General features: G+C 40.9%; 1 protein-coding gene across 4 annotated transcripts in view; it reads right to left on the minus strand.

Annotated features, from left to right (window-relative positions):
- The window catches only part of ULK2 (unc-51 like autophagy activating kinase 2), a 171,410-nt gene that overhangs the window by 30,720 nt on the left and 117,994 nt on the right, over positions 1-22,696 (minus strand). For 2 of the 4 annotated variants that reach the window (XM_073615240.1, XM_073615239.1), the window contains exons 11-16: positions 22,162-22,212; positions 20,007-20,098; positions 15,280-15,451; positions 12,593-12,653; positions 10,815-10,907; positions 678-815 (exon numbers count right to left, since the gene is read on the minus strand). In XM_073615240.1, coding sequence (XP_073471341.1) covers positions 678-815; positions 10,815-10,907; positions 12,593-12,653; positions 15,280-15,451; positions 20,007-20,098; positions 22,162-22,212 — 607 coding nt within the window. The remainder of the gene's footprint in view (positions 1-677; positions 816-10,814; positions 10,908-12,592; positions 12,654-15,279; positions 15,452-20,006; positions 20,099-22,161; positions 22,213-22,696) is intronic. The other 2 variants (XM_073615242.1, XM_073615241.1) reach the window with 1 other exon arrangement.

Raw genomic sequence — 22,696 nt, forward strand, 5'->3', positions numbered from 1 at the left:
CGATGACAAGAAGGTTGGGGGACCGCTGCAATAGAGCACCTTTGGGATATGGTGGAATGGGAGATTTGCATCATGGATGTGCAGCCTACAAATCTGCAGCAACTGTGTGATGCTATCATTGTCAATGGACCAAAATCTCTGAGGAATGTTTCCAACACTTTTTTGAATCTACGCCATGAAGAATTAAGGCAGTTCTGAAGGCAAAAGGTGGTCCAACCCGGTACTAGCAAGGTGTAGCTAATAAAGTGGCCAGTGAGTGTATATGTAAAGTTCTGAGTAAATTGTCACCGCTATATGAAAACATGTAATAAATAAATAATCTGGTCATACGTGTGCCCTATGTACAAGCCCATCATATGCTGCAACTGTGTGTCTACTGTACAGTGTGTAGCATGTTACATTACAAGCCATATATGCAATATATGAAAGATGAACAGTTCAAGTACACATGTGTAGCATGACTTGTATACTAGGGGTAGTACAAGCAGTGTACATTTAATTCAGTGAATATTCCTAACAAAAAAGGGCAATTCCACTGAAAAGAAAAGGAACCAAGTAAATGCCAAATGTTATACAAAACTAGGATATTAGGAGAAAATATACAATGGTTTTACAGGCTACTAGTATATAGTTATATAATTTTTGTTCTAAAAGTAATATCTCTTTGAGTGACATACCTGGGGGAGCCATGAGGATTAGATGTAGGACTAGCAGTAGATGAGAGATTCTGCTCAATGCGTTGGTAGTTCCGTAGTTGTGTTGGGACAGGAATAGGTGCAGTCTCGCTGCGTGGTGACACCTGAGGCTGGCTCTGCCTGAAGTCAAAAAGCAAGGACAGAGGGAATAAATCTCTGTGTACTGGTCTCTGGCTTATTTGAACCATTATGCAGCTAGGAAACAAAACAAGTACAAAATGTTCTCCGCTGTCAGAAATAATAGCTTATAGTTCCATTGTTCCTATTCTGGGTTACTAAATCTGTTTCCCGTTGTGTCTTCTCGGTGGCATACAAGCAAAGAATCTGAGCCTTCATACACTAAGCCTGTAAATCAGCAAGACCAAGTCCCTCCTCCACGTTAGCCTCCTCCACATTCTCCATTTGAAAACAAAGCAATTCTAGGAAAGTCAGCTGTACTCAGAACAGGAAGTACAAGTAGAGTTCACTCAAGCTGCTCTGCTTACAAGAACTCCACCGTGCGCAGCACGTTACATATACAAGTACATTATGTAACTTTACTACCACAATACTAAGTACTTGGTAAACAGCTCATAACGTCAGGCTTTCACTGGAAAGGTCTCTTTATCTCCGTTTAGAGGAATTATGAGTTTGTTTTGGTAACAAAACCATAAATCACAGGGCATTTTAATTTATATAGCCCATGCAGAATAGAGGCTATTATTGGTTAGTGATAACATACTGTAGGAGAAACATTGAGAAAGCCAGTTTGGAAAGGAAATGGTGCAGTTTGCTTCTGAGAACTTAACCTAATGAAGGTCAATCATGCCTGGGCTGCAATGGTTCTTTATAGAGTGGCAGCTGCCTTTGCAGTCTTCCCCTAAACTCACACAAATCTTGGCTCTGGGCTCTATGTAATATGAGATAATGGGGGAAAGCAGTAATAGAGGGTCAACTGATTTTATGGATCTGGATTCTGAAGTCAACTTCTCTGAATAATGGTGCTTTACTGTAAAAGCTGTACCCCTTGTGTTAGGATTTTTTTAGTATCTGGAGACAGTGAGTACTCTTCTTTATATGCTGAAATACTTTTGATTTATCATAAATGCAGTCCTGTCTCACACACAGAAGGACAAGCTTGACAAGGGAACATAAAAGCTGGCCATACACTAATGCACCTTCCTGCTTAGTGGGGAATTTGTCCCCTGATCCCTGCTGAGTAGGCGGATGACAGGTCCATGTCTGCTCTACTTATGCAGAGCGGGGACAGACACAGCCCACTCTACTTTATGGGCGGTCAGATGTAAATGGACCGCCTGTCCGTTAACCCCCTGACTGCCATCCGATCTGCTAGACGAAAGAGGAACGGATCCGTATCTGTGTTTATAGTGGATAGGATCGGATTGGAGTTCGGCGGGACACATTAGTTGACGCTCACTGCTCCATAGAGGAGACTGGAGGGTCCGATCGGGTCCACTTGAAAAACTGACAGGTCCCTTTCACACTAGCAGACCAAAGAGTTCTATTGTACAGCCTGATAGGAGAAATCGATTGATTCCCAACGGAGGTATCTGCACTCCTGAGCTACTATATTCTTGCAGATGGCACCGATGGCAAGTAAGACGTATTTTGTTAATCTATTAGTTAGTCTGCTGTTGGAGCCATTTTATATTTTGCGCACGTTAAAATGCATATTTTAGGCTTAACAATTACTTAAGTCCCACAAAACATATTTTTGAAAGCAGAAACTCTATACAATAAAATTGTGGCAGTTGCAATTTTTTATGTCACACAGCGATTACACTACTGTTTATCAAATCTATATTTTCAGTAAAAAATACACTTAAATTAAATTTTAGTGCACACAAACACAATATAACTCACAATTTTGGTAAAAATGGGATATTTGTACTCACCGTAAAAACCATTTCTCTGAGGTTGACGGACACAGCGCCTCCTTAATCTTGACCACTGGGTTATATCGCCTCCGCAGGAGTAGGATTAGGCAGAGCAAAAAACACCTGGCTACGCCCATGTGCTGTCGTCAGTATATAACCCTCTCCCTGCTTTAGGTATTCAGTTTAGTAGCAAGCAGTAATAGAAGTATCAAAAACTTCATAGAGGGGTGGGTGCTCTGTCCATCATGAACAGAAATAGATTTTATGGTAAATACAAAAATCCCATTTTCTCTTTCGTTCAACGGACACAGCACCTCCTTAATCTTGACCATTAGAACTTCCAAAAGCAGTGCCAACGAAAAAAATGAGGGGTGGGCAAAATAACCCAAGACTAAACACAAAAGCCCTAACCAGGACAGAGGAGCCCCATCTGAAATAAAAAACGTTAAAGAAAAAACACCCCTCAAGAGGGAACCCCCCTATTAAAACAGCAGCTTGCAAAACCTTGCAGCCAAATGAAGCATCCGCAGATGCCAAAATATCTACTTTATAGAATTTAGTGAGGTTATGCACTGACGATCAAGTGGCTGCCTTCCAAACCTGTGATACTGACACATGATGATGGAAGGCCCAAGAAGTACTAAGTGCCCGAGTAGAATGTGTCGTGACAGGGAAAGGAGGAACCCGACCCTTAATAGAATAGGCCCGAGTCACAGTCTGTCTGATCCATCTGGAGGTGGTAGCCGAGGAAGCGGACAGCCCTTTCCTTGGTCCCTGTGTAACCAAATAAAGTGAGTCTGACCTCCAGAAGCACTCAGTGGCTGCCAGATACATTTGACAAGAAAAACGACTAACCTGGTCAGCATTCACTCCAGAGTCAGACCCAGGTAACCCATTTTCCTGGACAGGGCTAGAGGGGACCTTGGGTCGTTCGGACGTCACCTAGAACTGCACGATTAATCACTAAGAATCAAAATCGCAATCCTTTTCCCTTTCCGATCTTCAAAAAACATTATGTCACAATTCTTTCTAACAAGTGCAGAGAGTTCTCACAGCTGGAAAAAATAAAAATAAAAATCCAGGCAGCCTGCCAAGTTTTATCACAACGCCACAAATAAGTAGAAACAAGGCGTATAAGTGAAGGAAGTTTAACCATTTAAAGACCAAACCTTTTCTGACATTTGTTGCTTCCAAGTAAAAATCATTATTTTCTGCTAGAAAATTACTTGGAACACCCAAACATGATATATTTTTTTTAGCAGAGACCCTATAGAATAAAATGGTGGTTGTTGCAATATTCTATGTCACACTGTATTTGCACAGCGGTCTTTCAAACGCAATTTAAAAAAAAAAAAAAATACACTTTAATGAATTAAAAAAAAAACTAAACAGTAAAGTTAGCCCAATTTTTTTTTTTTGTATAATGTAAAAGATGTTACACCACGAGAATCGTGATCTTTATTCTAAGCAAAAAAATCGTGATTCTCATTTTAGCCAAAATCGTGCAGCTCTAAGGTCACCCGAACCTTTACAGGAATTATACCTGCACAGGGAGACACAGGGCCCCTCGAAGTGGACGAACTCTGTCCCCCAAAAGATTCAATTCGTGGACCCCTTTGATGCTCACAAAGGAGGTCCATGAATCTGGAAACCAGTGAAAATGCCCCCCCAAACCAGCAATGGGTGAGTGCAGACCTTGGGCGTACCTGTAAGTCCCATTGAATTCCCTGCTGTGCCATTGCGTGTGCACCGCCCGGGAGCTCCGAGAGTCCAGTCGCGGGTCCAGCGGACTCGATCGCTGCGGGGATACCCGCGATTGCCTCACAGAGAGGCGGAACGGGAGATGCTGATGTAAACAAGCATCTCCCCGTTCTGCCTAGTGACAGTGTCACTGATCTCTGCTCCCTGTCATCGGGAGCAGAGATCAGTGACATGTCACAGCTACCCACCCCCCCTACAGTTAGAAAACACTCCCTAGTACTGACTTAACCCCTCCTTGCCCCCTAGTGGTTAACCCCTTCACTGCCAGTGTCATTTACACAGGAATCAGTGCATTTTATTGCACTAATTGCTGTATAAATGACAATGGTCCCAACTATGTGTCAAAAATGTCCGATGTGTCCGCCATAATGTCGCAGTCACAATAAAATTTTCTGATCAACGCCATTACTAGTAAAAAAAAAAATTATTAATAAAAATGCCATAAAACTATCCCCTATTTTGTAAATGTTATAACTTTTGCGCAATCCAATCAATAAACGCTTATTGCGATTTTTTTTACCAAAAATATGTAGAAGAATACGTATCAGCCTAAACTGAGGAAAAAAATGTTTAATTATTTTTTGGGGATATTTATTATAGCATAAAGTAAAAAATAATGCTTTTTTTCCAAAATTGTCGCTATTTTTTTGTTTATAGCGCAAAAAATAAAAACCGCAGAGGTGATCAAATGCCACCAAAAGAAAGCTCTATTTGTGGGGGAAAAAAATGGACGTACATTTTGTTTGGGAGCCACGTCGCACGACCGCGCAATTGTCAGTTAAAGCGACGCAGTGCCAAATCGCAGAAAGTGCTCTGGTCAGGAAGGGGGTAAATTCTTCCGGGGCTGAAATGGTTAATGATGTCATCCAGGTAGCCCGAAACAGGCAGTCACCTTGAAAGGGCAGATCAATGAGCGCTTTCTTAGAGGCTTGGTCTCCCAAACAATTCTTAAGCCAAAGAGCACTCATAAATCACCACCGCTGAAACAGAAAGCTTGGACAGCATAGGAGCTGCATCCAAGGCTGCATCACAAATATACTGCAGCCCATGGACTAACTGGTCCTCTAAATTAACATAAACAGCGGGAACCTGCTCACTACCCAGACCCTGGAGCAAAAGCTTGGCCCATTCAGTTAGGTTCTGCGACACCAGGGTCGAGGCCAGGTCTGGACACAATGCCGAACAAGCCATAGTAAACCTGCTGTGTGCCACAGCCTCTGCTTTCCTGTCAGCCGGGTCCCTTTAGGCTGCATTCACACCTGAGCGTTTTCAGCTCGTAAAAAGCCTGAAAAAATGCCTGAAAAAAAAAGCCCAACAAGGAAAATCCAATTCAATTCAATGGCACCTGTACACATCTGAGCATTTTGTCGCCTGAAAAATGCCTTAAGCTCAAAAAAGAACATGAGCTTCTTTGGGGCAGATTACAGGCATTTTTCTGCCTTTTACACTGGTGACCTGTACAAAATCGCGGCAAAAAGCGCAACTTTGAAATGCTCAGGTGTGAATGCAGCCTAAAGGACGTAGATTCCTCTAATGGGATCATGGTGGCTTTATTCAACCTGATAACAGGAGGGTCCACCACTGGTGGGGTAGTCCACTTTTTAAAAAGTGATTCTTCAAAGGGGTAGCGTACTATATTGGGGGCCACAGAGGGTGACTTGACTTATGTGTACCAAAGGACACAGCCACATCCGTGGCCCTGCCAGCTGCATCCTTCATCTGTAAAGTCTACCGCACCGCAGTAACAAGTGTGTCCACCAGCACTTTCTCACTCGGTGCTGAGACCACAGAGGACTCATCCTCACTATCGGACGGGTCAAGGGGCGGGATAATAAACCCCCCTGGATGGGCTGCACCCCCCAGCGGCATCAGGCTCAGAATCAGAATCAGAAGAGACAGACTGAGCAGGGGAAGGCGGGGAGATGCTTCCTCCTGGGTCTTTGCCAACACGCTACTTCCACCCGGGATACCAATGACTCAAGAACCGCCGTCAGCGCAACCATTGGAAGCTGGGGTTCCGAGGCACCTGCCACCCCCATGGGGGGAATCAGTGGGTGAGATGTGACCCTGAGGCTCCATAGGGAAAAAGACCCTGTAGTACAAAGGAACTCTGGCACCACTAAGGGACCCCCCAATGCCCAGGACACCTACCAGCAGAGAGGGAGATACACAAAGACTCACCCTACCAGTGGAGGAGCGCCGCAATTCGGACCCAGCAACATCATGGACGCCGTCTAATTCATATATCCTGGGACAGGAAGAGGAGAAAAGAGGAGGAGCTCTGGCGTTTCCACGAGGCTCTGGCCGTCTCCAGCATCTCATTAGACTAAGGATAAATGGCCGCCGTCACGTCATCGGCTAGACAAACATAGCCATCGGCCGGACACCGGCCAAACCAAGGGGGAATGGATGCCGTGATGTCATCGGACCTTCCAAACATGGCCGCCGGCTGGAGACCAGCCAAACCAAGGGGGAATGGCCGCCGTGATGTCATCGGACCTTCCAAACATGGTTGTCGGCCGTTTGACATTCTGCCAGGATCCTCTCTGTGCCTTCAACACCGCTGCACCCGCTGCAAGGGGACCCCCTCCAAAAAGGTACTGTACTCCACCAGGCAGGGTGAACATTTAAAAGGGACACCGCTGCACTCTCTGAACTGAGACCCCCAAACTGCACACTACCTTAAACTGCACACACAGCAGGACATGCACTTAGGGGTCTCCACTGCACCCTCTGCACTGGAACCCCCCCCCCATACCGCCAGGGCAGAACACAAACCACCCAGAAGGGAAATGGTGGGGGAGACCCCCAGGGGTCTCTGCTGCCTGCCCTGGGACTCCCACCAATCCGTGGGGGGTGGAGGAAGCCCAGCTTAACCATGGGACTTTAGGATGGGAGGAGGGATCCTGCAGGCAGGTCCGACCATCCCTGGAGCGTACTAACATCCACCCCAAACCGCACAAAGAAGGAGAGGGGGGACTGTACTTACCTATCCATGGTGTGGGTGACCTTCCAGACAGAACTCCTCGCCAAGGGACCGCTGCGACTCGGACCAGAGCCCGGTCGTATGCGACCCTGCAAGACGTTTAACTCGCGGGCCAGCCTCTGTCCGTTGAGGCCATGTCATTGCCGACCTAGCGAGTAGCTGTGGTCTGCACACGCTCGCTGGCTGGACTGGGGAGACCACTGGATCTAGATTATCCAGCCCGTCGCCCAGCCCGGCAGTTGATTGTAGATCTCCCAGGAAAAAATGCATGGAAAAAAAGAGACAAAAAGTAAAATTTGCTAGGACTACAAAATCCCAGCAAGGAGCTAGATCCTTACTCCTGACTAAACAGAAATAAACTGCATACCTAGAGCAGGGAGGGGGTTATATACTGACTGAGGACAGCCCATGGGCATAGCCAGGTGTTTTTTATGCTGTCTAGTCCTACTCCTGCGGAGGCGATATAACCCAATGGTCAAGATTAAGAATGCACTGTGTCCGTCGATGAACGAAAGAGAAATATAAATGATTAGGTTATGTCAAGTGAATAGATACCAGATAAGTGAAGCTTTAAAAATTGCACATGCCTGTGAAATGGGAAAAAATATGGTACCCAAAATTGTCCATACAAGACGCTTTAAAAGCCATTACAGCTTATCAGTTTGTGAACAGTGAATGATGGCCCTAGAATCATTACTCTGACTCTGGAGTGACGTGTGCAGCAATATCCAATATGTGTGATGCAATTGTCATTTATGAAGCGCTTATGTTTGTACATGGGGAGGGTACAACAGTTTTTACAGTGTTTTTTTATTTTAGAATTTTAAAACTTTTTTTTTTTTTTTTTTTTTTTACTTAACCTCCCTATCCTATCCTAATCCTGAGTGTGGCTCGGGGTTAAATTTCAGTACCATTAGCGGTAACCCAGAGCCACACTCGGGATTGCATCTCAGGATCCCGGTTCAGGTTTCTTAACTTGTCCCCAGGATCCAGTGATGTCCCCCCGCTGTGTCTGTGGGCTGTATCCTCTGCCCGATGCTCTGTGTTCCGGACTCCGTTCCGTTCCCTGCGAGCGTTGCGACGCATGGGCCGGAAGCCCGGCGGCAAACTCAAAAAGTACAAAATTCATAACACATATAGTACACTGTAATCTTACAGATTACATTACTGTATCAAATCATTTAACCTCCCTTCTGTCCCTAGTGCTTTGTCCAGTGCCCTGCATGCACTTTTATATTATATATACTGTCCTTTCTGCCTGGAAACTTGAGATTGTCCATGGCAAACAAAAAGTGTCCCTTTACGTCAAAAGCGGTTTTAGACCAGCTAGAAAACAGCGATAGTAAATTAGAACACTTGCAGAATTGAGCGATAGTGAATCATGGGGAAATAAATTTTATTAATATTTTTTAAAATTATTTAAAGTTATTTATTATATTATAATTTGTGATTTTTTGTTTCAAACATTATCATAGCCGGGATGTCTACTAGACTCTTGTTTGGACAGAAGTAAGTTATTGCTAAGAATTACAGGCCTGCAATAAAAAATGCCAAATTTCTATGCAAAACAATGTACCGCTTTGAGACGCAAAAATCTGAGATAAATCATACCGCTAGTTTGGTTAATTGTTATCACATGGGAGCTGAAATGTCCCCAAGTGATAGCATAGTGCAGGTCACAGGTTCTCTTTAAGGAGACATCAGGGATCTATTAGGTCTACCTACTTCTGTACTTTTTTAAACTGACCAATCAAATTGTACTTTATCAACTTCCTCCCTGTCTACAGAGGCTAGAGACTGACAGATCTGAACCCAAGAGTGTTCAGAACTTAGATCTCCTGGGTGCATTCTTCACAGGGAAGATCAGCAAAGGAAAGATCACCCTACAGCTGCCCAAATCACTTCTACTACTAAGGCCTCGTGCACACTGGACGTTATAATAACATTATAAAAACAAAGTACCTTTGCAGTGAGTTTTTCAGCATTTTTGCAATAGCGTTTTTTAGCATTAGCATTTTTTATCTTTTTTTTTTTTTTTCTTAATGGATGAAAAACGTTCAATGCTGTTATGCAACCAAAAACAGTTGATAACAGCCTATGAGTGCATGGACAGATAGGATAACATGCTGGAGAGTTTATTGATGGTAGAAAAAAACGTCTGAAGCCAAAAACAACAGCTATAAAAATGTCCAATAACGTTCAGTGTACATGAGGCCTTAGCCAGCAGTAAAAATGAAAACACACTGCTGACTACTTTTGTATAGACTGCTTACATGCCAGCACTGCAGTAGGTATAAGTATTATGTTGGTTGCAGCAAAAAGGTTAAATAAAGTGATTTTTAGATTTTAGAAGTTCACCACGATTCCCTTCCTTAAAAAATTGCTGAGATAAGATATCTTCTAGACAGACAAACTCATATAATTGCACTGTGAGAATGGGTAACAAAAACAACCACTGTGTAGCACTCACTGTGGAGCATGACGCAGAGCACACATATGTAAGAAGTGAATATATATTTACATATACAAAACTATAGGCAGAAACCAGAAACTTTTTTTAAAACAATAACCTCAAACAAGCTGATCTCTATTCAATGTATATCTAAAAAAAAAAATGATTGACTAGTCTATACATTTCTTATAACAATAGAACAGCTATATATATATATATATATATATATATATATATATATATATATATATATATATATATATATAGGTAGTCAAATGCTTTCTGAACCTTGAATTGGGGCAGTCTATATAAATCTTTGTACTGAAGGGCAACTTTACATTACCATGGGTGTGAATTACTTAAATAAATAACGAATATACAGCAAGTCCTGTTTCAAATCTACTTACTGTGTCATAAAGCAAGTGAAGTTAAGCTGCTGGTGTTCTCCTTCAGTACAAGCAATTATAATGACTACCTATTTTTTTTGTTAACACATGATACCAATGTACTTTTCATCAATACAAGATTCAGTTGCAGCACATTTTAAACTGTGCCTCGTCATTACATTTCATAACGAAGCCTTGCATCCAAACATAATCTTGCCTGGCCTATCCAGGCTGTTTTAAAATAAAATAATATTTTGATATAATGGATAATTCTCTTAGCTATCAGTAGAAAAGTGTCTGCTTCTCATATTGTTTGTGTGTTAAAACAGTGGTCTCCAAACTGCAGCCTGGGGGCCGAATGTGGCCCTTTGCTTGCCACTATCCGGCCCTTGGGGCACTATTCCATCCACAACTGACACAAATGTTGGGGCACTATTCCTCCCACTGACACCAAGGATGGGGTGCTATTCCTCCCACTGATATCAACCATAGGACACGATTCCTTCAACTAAAATCAATGAAGGGGCATTTTCTACTCCCACTGGCCACAGTCCCCTAAAGTCTGAACAATAAACTGGCCTTTGGATTAGAAAGTTTGGAGACCCCTGTGTTAGAGCCAAACTAAGCTAAAAACACAAAAGCACAAGGCTAATATACCTGTACGCTACAGTTGAAGAGCTGCAGCGTGAAGAACTGGAAGAGGGTTTTTGCGTCTGTCCGGAACCTCCAGATGTATTTAAAGGTGATTGCCTGTAAAGTGCACAACATACAAATACAATAACCAACCTCTAACCTGTATGCAATACTTGAATAAGGGAAAAAATTGGCTGCACACCAATGTTCTTGAAGTCCATTTATTGAATGTCCCATACAAACTGACATACACCACGGTTGCAGTAGCCGGAACAGAGATGGACTAGTTTCGCACAGCTACACTGTGCTTACTTGAGCAACAATTTTCCCAAAGTGCAAAGGTTAAATGCTCGGTGTGTCTAGGGGGTAAAGTTCTGGCTGTATTCCTTAATGATCTCCCTGCTCTCGCTGGCTCCAGGGCTCTCCTCCTCTGCCCAAAGCTCTAGTTTGTGAACGGAACCTTGGCGTCATTAAATACAATACTTATTGGGGTTGATTTACTAAAACTGGAGACTGCACAATCTGGTACAGCTGTGGAATATAGCCAGCTTCTAACTACAGCTTGTTCAATTAAGCTTTGACAAAAAAAACTGGAAGCTGATTGTTTCTTTGCAGAGCTGCACCAGATTTTGCACTCTTCAGTTTTAGTAAATTAACCCCACTGTATAGTGAGGAGACAGGAGTGTGACCATGGCCAGTAGTCTTGGCTTACAGAGGCAGCTGTAGTGGGGACGGATGCAGGGCTGGAGGGGCCGTGCTGAAGCAGGGAATAAGTACATTTCCCTCCTCACTCCCCTCCCCTAGACATACCCAGCATTTAATCCTTGCAGTGGAGGGGGTGTCACTGCCAGGGTGGATAATTTGATATTTAAAAGAAAAGTACGGGAATGTTTTTTTTTTTTTTTTTTTTTTAACCACGCTTATTTACTCGGTCTAATGCTGCATCTGTCCCCCGCCGGCTCTAAGACTAAGAAGCGAGCGATCAAACACCGCAGATTGCTCGGTTCTCAGAGCTCCCTGAGCAGAGAGCTGGTGACTGTCAGTCTCTGGCTCTCTGCTCTGCCCCCTATGCTCATTGGAGTGCTGGGCTGTGGAAGGGGCGGGAGCGGCCGGCTCATAGGCTGAGCCGGTAGCCAGTCCACCCATATGGGCAGATCCTGATCAAATAGTCATGATCTATTCCAAGCCTGAACAGGGCCGCTTCAGCCCGCTGTCTGCTGAAAACGGGTCACAGGAGTGCACAACGCATTGCATTCCTGTGATCCACAGGAGAAGTACAGCCAAATGAGTTTTGGCTGTACTTCTCCTTTAAAGAAAGCCTGTACTTGCAGGAAATGTGGAGGTTGACATTACTGACCTCCTTCCTTTGGTTCAGTAAAACCAGGCTACCAGAATTTTAAACACAAGAGCAATTCACATCTAAATATTTTCTTGTTGCAAGTTTTCTTTAATAAAACACAATATAAAAAAATAAACACAGACAATCCTTGTTTCACAGAAGCAATATGTGTAAGCAGACAAGCACAGAATTGTTTAAAGCCACTTCGGCTATTCTCTACACTGTCTGCGGAGCACAGTAAATAGTATTATAACATCATATCACTGAAGACCCAAGATACATTGTGAATAAGAGACACTCTGCTCAAGGTCTGCCCTGGGAAATATGAAGGGATTTATAACAGCAAAGCAAACACTGCCGTGACTTATTAAAAATTCTCTGTACTATTTAGCCAAATACTGCAGTTAAATTACAGTATATTCCAACTCTACCTTACAATAGAATGAAGCAGATAATAACTTACCCGCCACACATCAAGAACTCACTAGATGCTCTGCGCCCAGCTGTGCCTGTGGGCATATCGTCTGCAATAAACAGACATATTTATTTCACTAAAGATAACTTTATTGGCTCTAACGCACTGCTGAAACACATTTAGTGTCTACAAAAAATCTATTGACTTAGGTAAAGTTATGGATTTTTGAGACACTTAATTCCATAATAAACAATGCAATACAAAGTGCAATGACTATGTGAAAAGTGCAATAGCACATTACAACCAATCAAATGTAATCCTACGGTCTGGAGGCTTTGGGCTACTGTACTGTCCAATGGCTGTGCACCAAAATGTGTCACGTGTACAATGTTTTCTACTCAAATTTCTCTTTTCTAGATCAGCTAATTTCTGACCTGCAGACAGATTAGCTTTAAAAAAACACAGACAACTTAATTTATCTAAATATCCAGGTTAAAAAAAAAAAAAAAAAAGTCTGCACTGCCCCATTGCAACCCATTGGTTTAAAAAAATATTGGAATATTAGCGTTCGTGAATAAAACATTGAATGTAATTGGTTGTTCCGAGAAAACAAACAGAAATACTTTCATAAATATGAACAAATATCTGTAAAATACATTTTGTATTGCAATTGAACACTGAACGGTTAAAATATAATTTCCATTACTTTTTACTTCACCAACTACAGAACTTAAATAAGTGCATTAGGATCTACAGTATGTGCATGTAATAAAAAAAAAGGTATACCAAATAGTAATATTCTCAATGGTCAATGAAGCTTACATTTTTCCTAATACTTTTAATATGCTTATTCATAGATCTTTACATTCTATAGTACACTGTGCCTACAGAACTAAAAAAAAAAATGCAGATTTGGAATATTAAGTCAAGCTATTTATTGTTCTGACATTGTTTACAGCAACACAAACTGAATTCACCATGTCATATTTGGAATATTGGAAATAAACAGTATGGTTATTTAGTAGAAAGCTCATACTTGAACAAACTACTGTATTGCCATGATACCCCCCCTAACAACACTCATATAAAACCCCAAGTCCAAAAAAGTTGGGGCGCTGTGTAAAATCTATATAAAAACAGAATGCAATGATTTGCTAAGCTCATAAACCCATATTTTATTCACAATAAAAAACATATCAAAATATTAAACTGAGAAAAGGTACAAAGAAATAACTAAGGTAATAAGAAATTGATGGCAGCAACACTTCTGAACGAAATTGGGACAGGGCAACAAAAAGCTGGCAAAGTGGTACTAACAAGGAAGAGCTGGAAGAACATTTTCTGATTAGGTTCATTGGCAACAGGTAAAATGATTGGGTATAAAAAAAAGAACATCTTAGAGAGTCAGAGTATCTTGGAAGTAAAGATGAGCAGAGGTTCACCAATCTGTGAAAAGCTGCATCTAAAAATTGTTGAACAATTTCAGAATGTTCCTAAATGTAAAATTTGCAAAGACAGCTATATCATCATCTACAGTACATATCATCATCAAAAGATTCAAAGAATCTGGAAAAATCTCTGTGAGCAAGGGACAAGGCTGAAACGCAATATTGAATGCCTGTGATCTTTGGACCCTCAGAAGGCACAGCATATAAAACAGGCATGGTTCTGTGATGGACATCACTGCATGGGTTTAGGAATACTTCCAAAAATTACTGTTTGTGAACAGTTTGCCATGCCATCCAAAAATGCAAGGTAAAGCTCCATCATGCAAAGCAGCAGCCATGAACATGATCCAGAAACACCGCCATCTTCTCTGGGCCAATGCTCATTTAGAATGGTCTGTTGCAAAGTGGAAAACTGTTCTGTGGTCAGACAAATTGAAATTTGACATTCTTTTTGGCAACCATAGGTGCCATGTCCTCTGATCTAAAGAGGAAAGGGTTCTTCCTGCTTGCTATCAGCCCTCAGCTCAAAGCCTGCATCTCTGATGGTTTGGGGGTGCATTAGTGTGTATGGAATGGCCAGCTTGCACATCTGGAAAAGTGCTTTGCATATTTCTTTAGGACAATGCTAAACCGCTTACTGCATTTATGACAACAGCATGGCTTCATAGTAAAAGAGTCCAAGTGCTTAACTGGCCTGCCCACAGTCCAGACCTTTCACCAATTAAAAATACTGACCAACTGAAAATATTGTCTCAGGACTGTTGAGAAGTTAGAATCCTATATCAGGCAAAAATGGGACAACATTCCCAAAACTACAGCAATTGGTCTCAGTTCCCAGAAGTTTACAGAGTGTTGTCAAAAGAAGAGGAGATGCTACAACGTGGTAAAAATGACCCTGTCCTGGCTTTTGTGAGACATGTTGTTGCCATCAATTTCCAAAATGACCTTATTTTTTTTTCCTAAAATGGGTACATTTTCTCAGTTTAAACATTTCATATGTTTTCTATTTTCTATTGTGAATAAAATATGGGTTTATGAGATGTGCAAAGCATTGCATTTTGTTTTATTTGTTTTTTGGAATTGTATTACTATTTTCCCATCACTATGGTGGGTTGCCTCACTAGCCATTGGGAATATGTGTGAAGAGATTGGCAAGCTCTACGATTACTAGAAAGTGTTGGAGTTTTGCCTGAACAAGAGCAGCTCAGCATTTTGGCAATAAAATGGTACTGAAAGATTTTGCAGATACTAGGTGCCTTCATTTTATAAATAAAGATGAACTCTTACATGAGTGGTCAGAGGAGAGGTTGTGAGGAACCAGGACAAAGTCATCTGTGTCGCAAGATGAGTTCTTGCTGCTTGTGCTGGCGGAGTCCTTGGAGACCTGTAAATAATTTGGAGGACCCAAAGGTGGGGATGAAAGATTTTCTTCTTGGATATGTTGCATGTCTGGTAGAGACTATGACAAAACATAAGACAATCAAAATATGATTTGGTTACTTGGAAGGTCAAATATAACAAAAAAAACCCCAAACATTTATATATACATATAAATTTAGATTCACTTTGGATAGCTTAAAGCGGTAGTAAACACCTTTTTTTAAAAACAAAAAAACCTGCAAGGCAATGGCATAATGAGCTAGTATTCAGCGCATACTAGCTCATTATGAAATACTCACCTTAGAACGAGGCACCGGTATCTCACCCGATCCATGGCGAGGGAGCTGACATGTTGCCTCGGCGTGTCTTCCGGGTATCGCGGCTCCGGTGCTATGAGTGGTCGAAGCCGCGATACGTCACTCCCGCGCGGGAGTCTCCCGACGAGGTCTGGCAATTCTGCCGGACCTTCACAGCGCATGCGCCGCATGACGTCAGCGGCTGCATGAAAAGTAAATATCTCCTAAACCGTACAGGTATTATAGGCTTACCTGTAGGTAAAAGTTCAAAAAAAGAACATACAACCAGTTTAATGAAAGTAGAATCCCCCAAACAATTATTAACAATTTTTTTCCTTCCTTCCTTTTTTTTTTTACCTCCTGTCCCAGTAACGTTGGACACTAAGACAGGAACTAGGGCAAATCCACCCAATGGGGACACAGAAGCCCTGGAGGATGGGGTAAACAGCTCAATCTCTATATTTGTGGACGACACTAAGCTAAGTAGGGCAATAACTTATCCGCAGGATGTGGAAACCTTGCAAGAAGATCTGAACAAATTAATGGGGTGGGCAACTACATGGCAAATGAGGTTTAATGTAAAAAAAAAAAAAAAAAAAAAAGTAAAATAATGCATTTGGGTGGCAAAAATATGAAAGCAATCTACTCACTAGGGGGAGAACCTCTGGGGTGGGGGGGGGGGGGGGGTGGGGGAATCTAGGATGGAAAAGGACCTGGGGGTCCTAGTAGATGATAGGCTCAGCAATGGCATGCAATGCCAAGCTGCTGCTAACAAAAGCAAACAGAATATTGGCATGCATTAAAAAGGGGATTAACTCCAGGGATAAAGCGATAATTCTCCCACTCTACAAGACTCTGGTCCGGCCGCACCTGGAGTATGCCATCCAGTTCTGGGCACCAGTCCTCGGGAAGGATGTACTGGTAATGGAGAGAGCACAAAGAAGGGCAACTAAGCTAATAAAGGGTCTGGAGGATATTAGTTATGAGTAAAGGTTGCGAGCACTGAACTTATTCTCTCTGGAGAAGAGACGCTTGAGAGGGGAGATGATTTCAATTTACAAATACCGTACTGGTGACCCCACAATAGGGATAAAACTTTTTCGTGGAAGGGAGTTTAACAAGATACCTGGCCACTCATTAAGATTAGAAGAAAAGAGGTTTCACCATAACCACTTAAGGACCGAGCCTCTTTCTGAGATTTGGTGTTTACAAGTTAAAATCATTTTTTGCTAGAAAATTACTTAGAACCCCCAAACAATATATTATATTTATAATATATATTATATATATTTTCTAACACCCTAGAGAATAAAATGGCAGTTGTTGCAATACTTTGTCACACCGTATTTGCGCAGCGGTCTTACAAGCGCACTTTTTTTTGGAAAAAATGCACTTTTTTGAATTAAAAAATAAGACAACAGTAAAGTTAGCCCAATTTTTTTTTATATTGTGAAAGATAATGTTACGCCGAGTAAATTGATACCCAACATGTCACGCTTCAAAGTTGAGCCCGCACGTGGAATGGCGATAAACTTTTACCCTTAAAAATCTCCATAGGCAACGTTTAAAAAATTCTACAGATTGAATGTTTTGAGTTCTAAGGCTATAATTACTGCTCTCACTCTAACAATCGCGGTGATACCTCACATGTGTAGTTTGAACACAGTTTTCATATGCGGAGCGCTGCTCACGTATGTGTTCGCTTCTGCACGCAAGCTTGTCAGGACGGGGCGCGTGTAACAAAAAAAAACGTTTTTTTTCTTACTTATTTTACCTTTTATTTTTCATTTTTACACTGTTCTTTTTAAAGAAAAATGGGTCACTTTCATTCCTATTACAAGGTATGTAAACATCTCTTGTAATAGAAAAAAAGCACGACAGGACCTCTTAAATATGAGATCTGGGGTCAAAAAGACCTCAGATCTCATTTTTACACTAAATTGCAATTAAAAAAAAAAAAAAAAAAATGTAATGTCATTTAAAAAAAAAAATAGAAACGTCCCTTTAAGAGCATTGGGCGGAAGCGACGTTTTGACGTCGCTTCCGCCCTGCAATGATATGGAGATGGGTGAGGGCCATCTTCCCCTTACTCGTCTCCATGTCAGGCTAGGGAGAGGATCCGATCGCCTCCGCCGCTATCGACGGCTCCGGTAAGCGGTGGAGGGCACTGGAGAGTGGCGGTAGGGGGGGACCCTCTCCTGCCGCAGATAAAAGTGATCTTGCAGGGAATTTGCTGCAGAAACCACTTTTATCTTGAAGCGGACCGTCAGCTCTTGAAGAGGATACCGGGGTTATGGTAGCTAGCTGCTACCATAACAACAGTATTTCTCTTCAAAGTAGCGTCGTAAAACGATGACAGACGGTCTGAAGTGGTTAAACTGCGTAGAGGATTCTTTACTGTAAGAGCGGCAAGGATGTGGAATTCCCTTCCACAGGCGGTGATTTCAGCAGGGCGGCGATTTCAGCAGGGCGGCATTGATAGTTTCAAAAAACTATTAGATAAGCACCTGACGACCACAACATACAATACAGGGATATACAATGTAATACTGACATATAATCACACATATTGGACTTTTTTCAACCTCACCTACTATGTAACTATATATGTAACAGATAAAACAAACCTGACAGAGATTTTAACCCAAGATATATATCTATCTATAAGTAGAATTACACTGTAAAGGCTTAACAGTCTTCATTCTCAGCATGCAGAGAAGCGGTCTGTAAAATGCAAGTGTTCTAAAAAGCTGCTTTTACGGCAGAAAAGGAATCGTGAGACTCAAATTAAATATTCCACCTCCACCATAACTCAAGTCCTGTGGCAAGGTTCCAAGTTTGAAGACATACTCAAATTCACCTTCCTATGTTATGCTTAAGGATTCTTTTTGTTGATCCATTTAGTGTGACTGCGGCATATTTTACACAGCTGATATGTCTGTATGCTGAACATTTTGCTTGGAATGTAAGGCTATAGATTATTCCTTGTCAATCTGTCTTTTTAGATTGCAAAGAAAGGGATGTTTTGGACTATACATTCTGATTACTTCTTGAATATTTATGAGGACAGGGCACCAGTGACATTTTGATGAAGTATACAGTTTACAAGTTTATACGGATGATTTTTGGTTGACTTAAGTTGTTCTCTTCCCCCTCCCAAAGAAATGTGATTATTCTGGCGAAGGATAAATCTTCTTGGATAGATTAAAAAAAAAAAAGAAATGCTTTTCCTAGCTACTTTGAAGCTGTAGCTGCTATTTAATAAAACAAATTGAAAACCACACTTTGCCATCATAAAAACATACATTTTGAATCCAAGGATCCTGAGTAAGGACGAGCTCTGGCGTGTTCGCATGCTGAACGTGCCGAGCCTGCCAGGAATTCGGCACGGCGCAGCGCTAATCACAATCAGTGAGATATTTCCTGATGTGCGGCTGCAGAGTTCGGGAAATGTTTCCCTACCTGTGATCAGCGCTGCTCCATGCCGACTTCCTGGCAGGCTCGGCACGTTCAGCATACAAACACGCCGGAGCTCATCCTTAATCCTGAGAAAGCCAACTGGCTTTTGTAAAATGCACTTATGTCAATGAAAAGATGATCAGTATCCTCCTACGCCAAGTTTCTTAAGGTGTGGGCCCCGTGTTGGTCTTACACTCTTCCAACCTTGCACCCGACCAGCCTGGGCCTCTCCAATTAAATTCTTCCCCCTCCCAGCCTGGGGGAACTTTCGCTCTTCTTTTCAACACTTTTATTCTCATGCCATGTTCCCTCTTTTCTTTCACTTATCCTTTCATGACCCTGCCCCTCATCCTTTTCACCAATATCCCCCCCCCCCTTTTGTCATTTTGGTGGGTTCAGATTTTGTTCTTCCCATGTTAAGTGGACTGGTCTACTCCCCACTCCCACCCCAGCCCCTGATCCCTAGGGCTCCAGGCACCTTGTGTTGACCCAGCCTTGGCTGGAGGGTTATTTGAAAGTTTTTTTTTTTTAAACAGAAATTATTTGAAAGTTTACACCGTATGGCATACTCTATTTGTGTTTATTAATGCTGTTCTACATTGTGTCTATTGCTCATATCCCCTGTGTGGGAATATTATGGCTTTAATTTTTCTTATATTTCAATAAAAAATAATGTATCAGAAAAATGCACTTGAGGGTAAATAACTGACACATATTAGTTGGGTCTAATCATCTTCTGAACAAAACAAACTTATTTTGGGTGGAGGTCTTGTTCTAAAGAATCTTTATGGTGAGGTTGGGTGTTATGGCATTGAAAAAAACCTTAGTGTCCCAATAAAAAAAAAAAAAAAAAAAAAGTCATCAATTCTTCATACTCACAGGAGGAGAGGCAAATCGACAAGAAGGTGAGCTTCCACAGGAGCTGCCTGATATACTTGACCCCGAGTATGTAGGCACTGGGACAGGACAGGCTGAGGATACAGTATACAGTATTATGCATCGGTAATAGGACATTATTCATTCGCTTTTATTGATTTTTGAACTAGAGCAGAAATGCTAATATTTGGTCTGACAGCTATTCTCATTTTGATTCTGTGCTACTGTAAAACAAAAGCAATAATAATAATCTACTCTCACTAAAGAAAACCTGTGTATAATGCACTGTTCAGCTTTATACTGTCGTCAAAACATATATGAATATATTTGAGTCAATTCACTGACACTTCGCATCATCCAAACTAGGGCCGAAACAACTAATCGACAACTAATCAATTATGAAATTAATTGATTACTATTTTCATAATCGATTAATCGCCCAGTAACATAATGGGGTTAAAAAAACTACTGTAAATTTTACTTTCACTGTTGCACAGTAAAAAAAATGAACCCCTTACAGTAGTGATTATTTGCTCTTTTTGTACTATAAAGGGCTAATTTTTTTTTTAACCCCATTATGTTACTAAACATCTTAGGCCTGGTTTACACCTATGTGTTTTTTGGTGCTTTTTGCAGAAACGCACTACAGTTCATTTAACGTTCACATCTATGCTTTTTTCAGCTGTTGCTTATTTTGAAAGGGCTTTTTGCAATGCAAAACGGTGCTTTTTTAGTTCAATATACTTCAATGGAGAAGCTGCAAAAAAGCACTTAATGCTTTTTTGCAGCAATTTGTTTGTTTTTTTTAATCTGCCCAACAACAAATTGGCCAAAAAAAGGCATAAAAAAAAATGCAAAAAACGCAAATCATGTGCGCAAAAAATCAAAACACACAGCAAAAAGCACTGCAGAAACCGATCAAAAGCAAACTGCATAGGTGTGTACTGAGCCTTATGCTGGCCACACGGATCATTTTTCAGATGAGAATATTCATACGAAAAATCTTTCTACATTCGCTGAATGAAAGAATGTTGTTTGCAATTTTCACTTGCTTTTAACATTCTGTTTTAAATGGATGTAATTTCTGAATGAAAACCACATACACTGTCTGAAAATTCCTTTGACCAAGAAGTTTTCAATTATTTCTAAATTTTCCTGTCACTGTGGTTGAAAACAAACGCCAATTTGACCCCACTAATGATTAGAAAATGGAACGAACGTTCTTAAAATGACATTTTTTTTTTTGAAGGAAGACATTGTTTTTGTATGGCCAGCATATAATATATTACAGTTCTGTTTGAAAATCTGCAAAACAGTCCAACTTTTTTTTCTTTTAAATAAAAAATTTGATCCGAGTCCGATGATATTTACTAGATTCAACCTCTAATAGTATATTCAGTATCTCTCTTCTGTCAGTTATTCTCAGAGTGGATTAAAGATTTTACTCCCTAACCATATAATTGGTTATTTATATTTACTACTACATATAGAGATATTTAAGAATAAATTGCCTTTTTTTTTTTTTTAAACTTTACATATTAACTAAATTATACACCACACATTTTTAAGGTTATTAACCGATTAATTGAAACAATAATCGGCCAACGAATCGATTATGAAAATAATTGTTAGTTGCAGCCCTGATCCAAACCTAGCATAAAAGCCTCCTAGTGGCTGCATAGATTTTAAATATCTTTTAGTGGTAATAGATACCCAGTGAGTCAGTTTCACAGCTGACACTCCTACTGTTATGTGTTACAGTGCTAACAGTACATTATCAATCTTGCACATTCAATGCTGTAAAATACATAAATTGCTGTAGTGCTCAAAAACAGTTCACGGGAAGTACTGAGCTTTCTAAAAATGATTTAAAAAAAAAAAGTTATACAAAGGAATATTTTAAAATGAATAGCAACTATTGACTTCTGAGAGTTATTTGAGGTTCTCTGTCCGATATCCACTCCAAGTGGAAATTGACCCGAGCCCTTACCATAAATTAAAAAAAAAAAGTAAGGACATGAGCTGCAATAAAATGCATTCTGTAATGGGCATCATATGACCTCCAAATAGTAACTAGCAAAGGCAAACCTATCTACTTAACTGGTGACACATTTGGCAGGCTTGACACCACAAAACCCAGCATCTGGGATATACTCACATTTTTTGACTGTAGACACCTGGTCAAGGAAGGGGTGGCTGAAGAATCCCTCTATAGAAGATGAATTCTACATGTTAGAATGCTCATTTTAACTGATGAAACACATTTAAGTAGTATTAAATCTTCAGTGTTTTTTAGTTTAATACATTGAGCGATATGGATGTATATAAGCTGAAAAATGATGGCACCAAAGATTGTTTGTGAATAATACTGAGTGAAGCTGCCCCTTTTAACGTGGAATGAACCACTTCTGAATACGTAAAAAATAAGAAAAAGGTGTGGCGCTAACTCATGTGATAAATAGAATATAAACAACTTAGTGTGTTTAACATAGGTGATACAATTCACATGAAAAAAAGCATATTAATAAAGTTCATAAAAGATAATAAGCAAGATTTAAAAAATTGTGCAATATTCAAAAAAGATCTAAAAAAATCTTCACAGAATAGTCCATTCACCGTGATCCAAAGAAAAGTGCAGGAACAAATATATCCTTCAAATCGTGCTCCACCACAAACCGTGTGCGAGAAATACA

This window comes from Aquarana catesbeiana, linkage group LG02 (assembly GCF_042186555.1).
Source record: "Aquarana catesbeiana isolate 2022-GZ linkage group LG02, ASM4218655v1, whole genome shotgun sequence".
Taxonomy (NCBI): domain Eukaryota; kingdom Metazoa; phylum Chordata; class Amphibia; order Anura; family Ranidae; genus Aquarana; species Aquarana catesbeiana.